The 1,700-nt window shown below is 38.5% G+C and overlaps 1 protein-coding gene across 1 annotated transcript; it reads right to left on the bottom strand.

The window, feature by feature from the left end:
- Nucleotides 1-568: 568 nt before the first annotated feature.
- On the bottom strand, nucleotides 569-1,418 carry LOC104800059. The gene is made up of 2 exons (XM_010522762.1): nucleotides 856-1,418; nucleotides 569-584 (listed from the first exon to the last, which is right to left on the bottom strand). The coding sequence occupies exons 1-2, from the start codon at nucleotides 1,416-1,418 to the stop codon at nucleotides 569-571; spliced, it is 579 nt and encodes a 192-aa protein (XP_010521064.1).
- Nucleotides 1,419-1,700: the final 282 nt, after the last annotated feature.

Genomic DNA, 1,700 nt, shown 5'->3' with positions numbered 1-1,700 from the left:
ATATATATATATATATGAATTCGAATATATATATATATATATATATTTCAATTGATTTTTCAATTAAAATCCAAATTTTCATTCGATGTCCGTTGGAATTTTTTTTTAAAATTTTCAAAAAAATTTCCAACCGGCATCCGTTGGAATTCGGTTGGAATTTTTTTTTAAAAATTTCCAAAAAACTTCCAACCGGCATCCGTTGGAATTTTTTTTAAAAATTTCCAAAAAAATTTCCAACCGGCATCCGTTGGAATTCCGTTGGAATTGTTTTCTAACAAACATCCGTTGGAACTCCGTTAAAAATTTGCAACCGATTTTTCCAACGTTAATCCGTTGAAAATTTCCAACGGATATCCGTTGGAAATTTCCAACCCAATTTTTCAATTGAATACGTTGAAAATTCCGTTAAAAATTTCCAACGGGTGTTTCCAACGGATACCCGTTGGAAATTTTCAACGGAATTTTAACGGAAATCATCGTTGAAACGCCGTTGAAAACCGTTGAAAATCTGTTGGAAAATCCGTTGGAATTCGAGGATTTTTTTGTAGTGGAAGAGTTGATTTCTATCTTAGAGCTTGAATTCCCTGAACTGGATAGATATACCATTAAGTTTGCATCTTTTGAAAGATCCTTGCATGTAAAGCAATCCCGAAGTCTGCAGTGTTCATCATTCATAGATTACAGTCGTTTTATCGTTTACTTTGTTACCTTCTCATCACACTCACATTATTTTCTCTGGATTTAGACTCGGATTTAGATTTGATTCAGTTGTCTACTTGTCACTGTGTTCGACCCTAGCTACTGCACATGATCCGTACACTTGCGATTAATTGTTGAGTCTAGGAATATTATTACTTGATCATATTTCTACACCTAGATTGCGATATCAGTGTACTAGACGGTTCTTCCAGAATAGTCAACGACTGTGCACTTTCTTCCTTAGCCCGTTCTGACTTTGGTTTCAGCTTGAGTTCGATGTCTTCATCTCCAATATGCATCTTTATGCATCCCTTTCGGATATGAATCACAACATCGACAATGTTGAGAAATGGATGTCCTAAGATGAGTGATTCATCTTTCATGTTGTCCATACCAATTACCACAAAGTCGATCGGAATGTAGACGTTTTCAACCTTAAGTGGTACATCCTCTAAAGTCCCAAGAGGGGCTTTCACTGACTTGTCTGCCACCTGCAGGATCATCTTAGCGGGCTTAAGTTCACCCACGTTCATCTTGTGATACGTGGTTTTTGGTAACAGACTTACACTCGCTCCTAAGTAACACATTGCGCTACGAATAGAGGCATTGCCCAGTTGGTAGGGTATAGAGAAACTTTCTGGATCCGCCATCTTGGCTGGTAGGTTCTGTTGCAGTACAACACTGCATTCAACTGTCAGGATTACTGGTTCCTCTTCCATTTTCTCCTTTCTTGACGAATGAGTCTTTAAGGAACTTTTCATAAGACGGCGTTTGCGCTATAGACAACATTACATTGCTCGTGAGGGTTTGGTTCAGGTTTACCAGGTAAAGTGTCTTGCGTTCTGCTAGGCTTATCTGCAAATTGAGCTACCTGGTTGTCTAGAAGCTTGACATGGGACTCTATCCCTTGGATTTGCTTCTTAAGATCACTTTGTTCGGTAACCATCCCTTGCATCGTATTGCTCATAGATGCTTGCCCTTGAGGAGCGTCTCAAGCATCG

The sequence above is a fragment of the Tarenaya hassleriana genome, unplaced genomic scaffold, assembly GCF_000463585.1.
Source record: "Tarenaya hassleriana unplaced genomic scaffold, ASM46358v1 Cleome64, whole genome shotgun sequence".
Classification (NCBI taxonomy): domain Eukaryota; kingdom Viridiplantae; phylum Streptophyta; class Magnoliopsida; order Brassicales; family Cleomaceae; genus Tarenaya; species Tarenaya hassleriana.
The sequence above is the reverse complement of the archived record's forward strand: the minus strand, read 5'-3'. Positions and strand labels throughout refer to the sequence as shown.

Excerpts from the sequence above, each read along its gene's own strand:
- LOC104800059 (XM_010522762.1), bottom strand. The coding sequence starts at position 1,418 with ATGGAAGAGGAACCAGTAATCCTGACAGTTGAATGCAGTGTTGTACTG.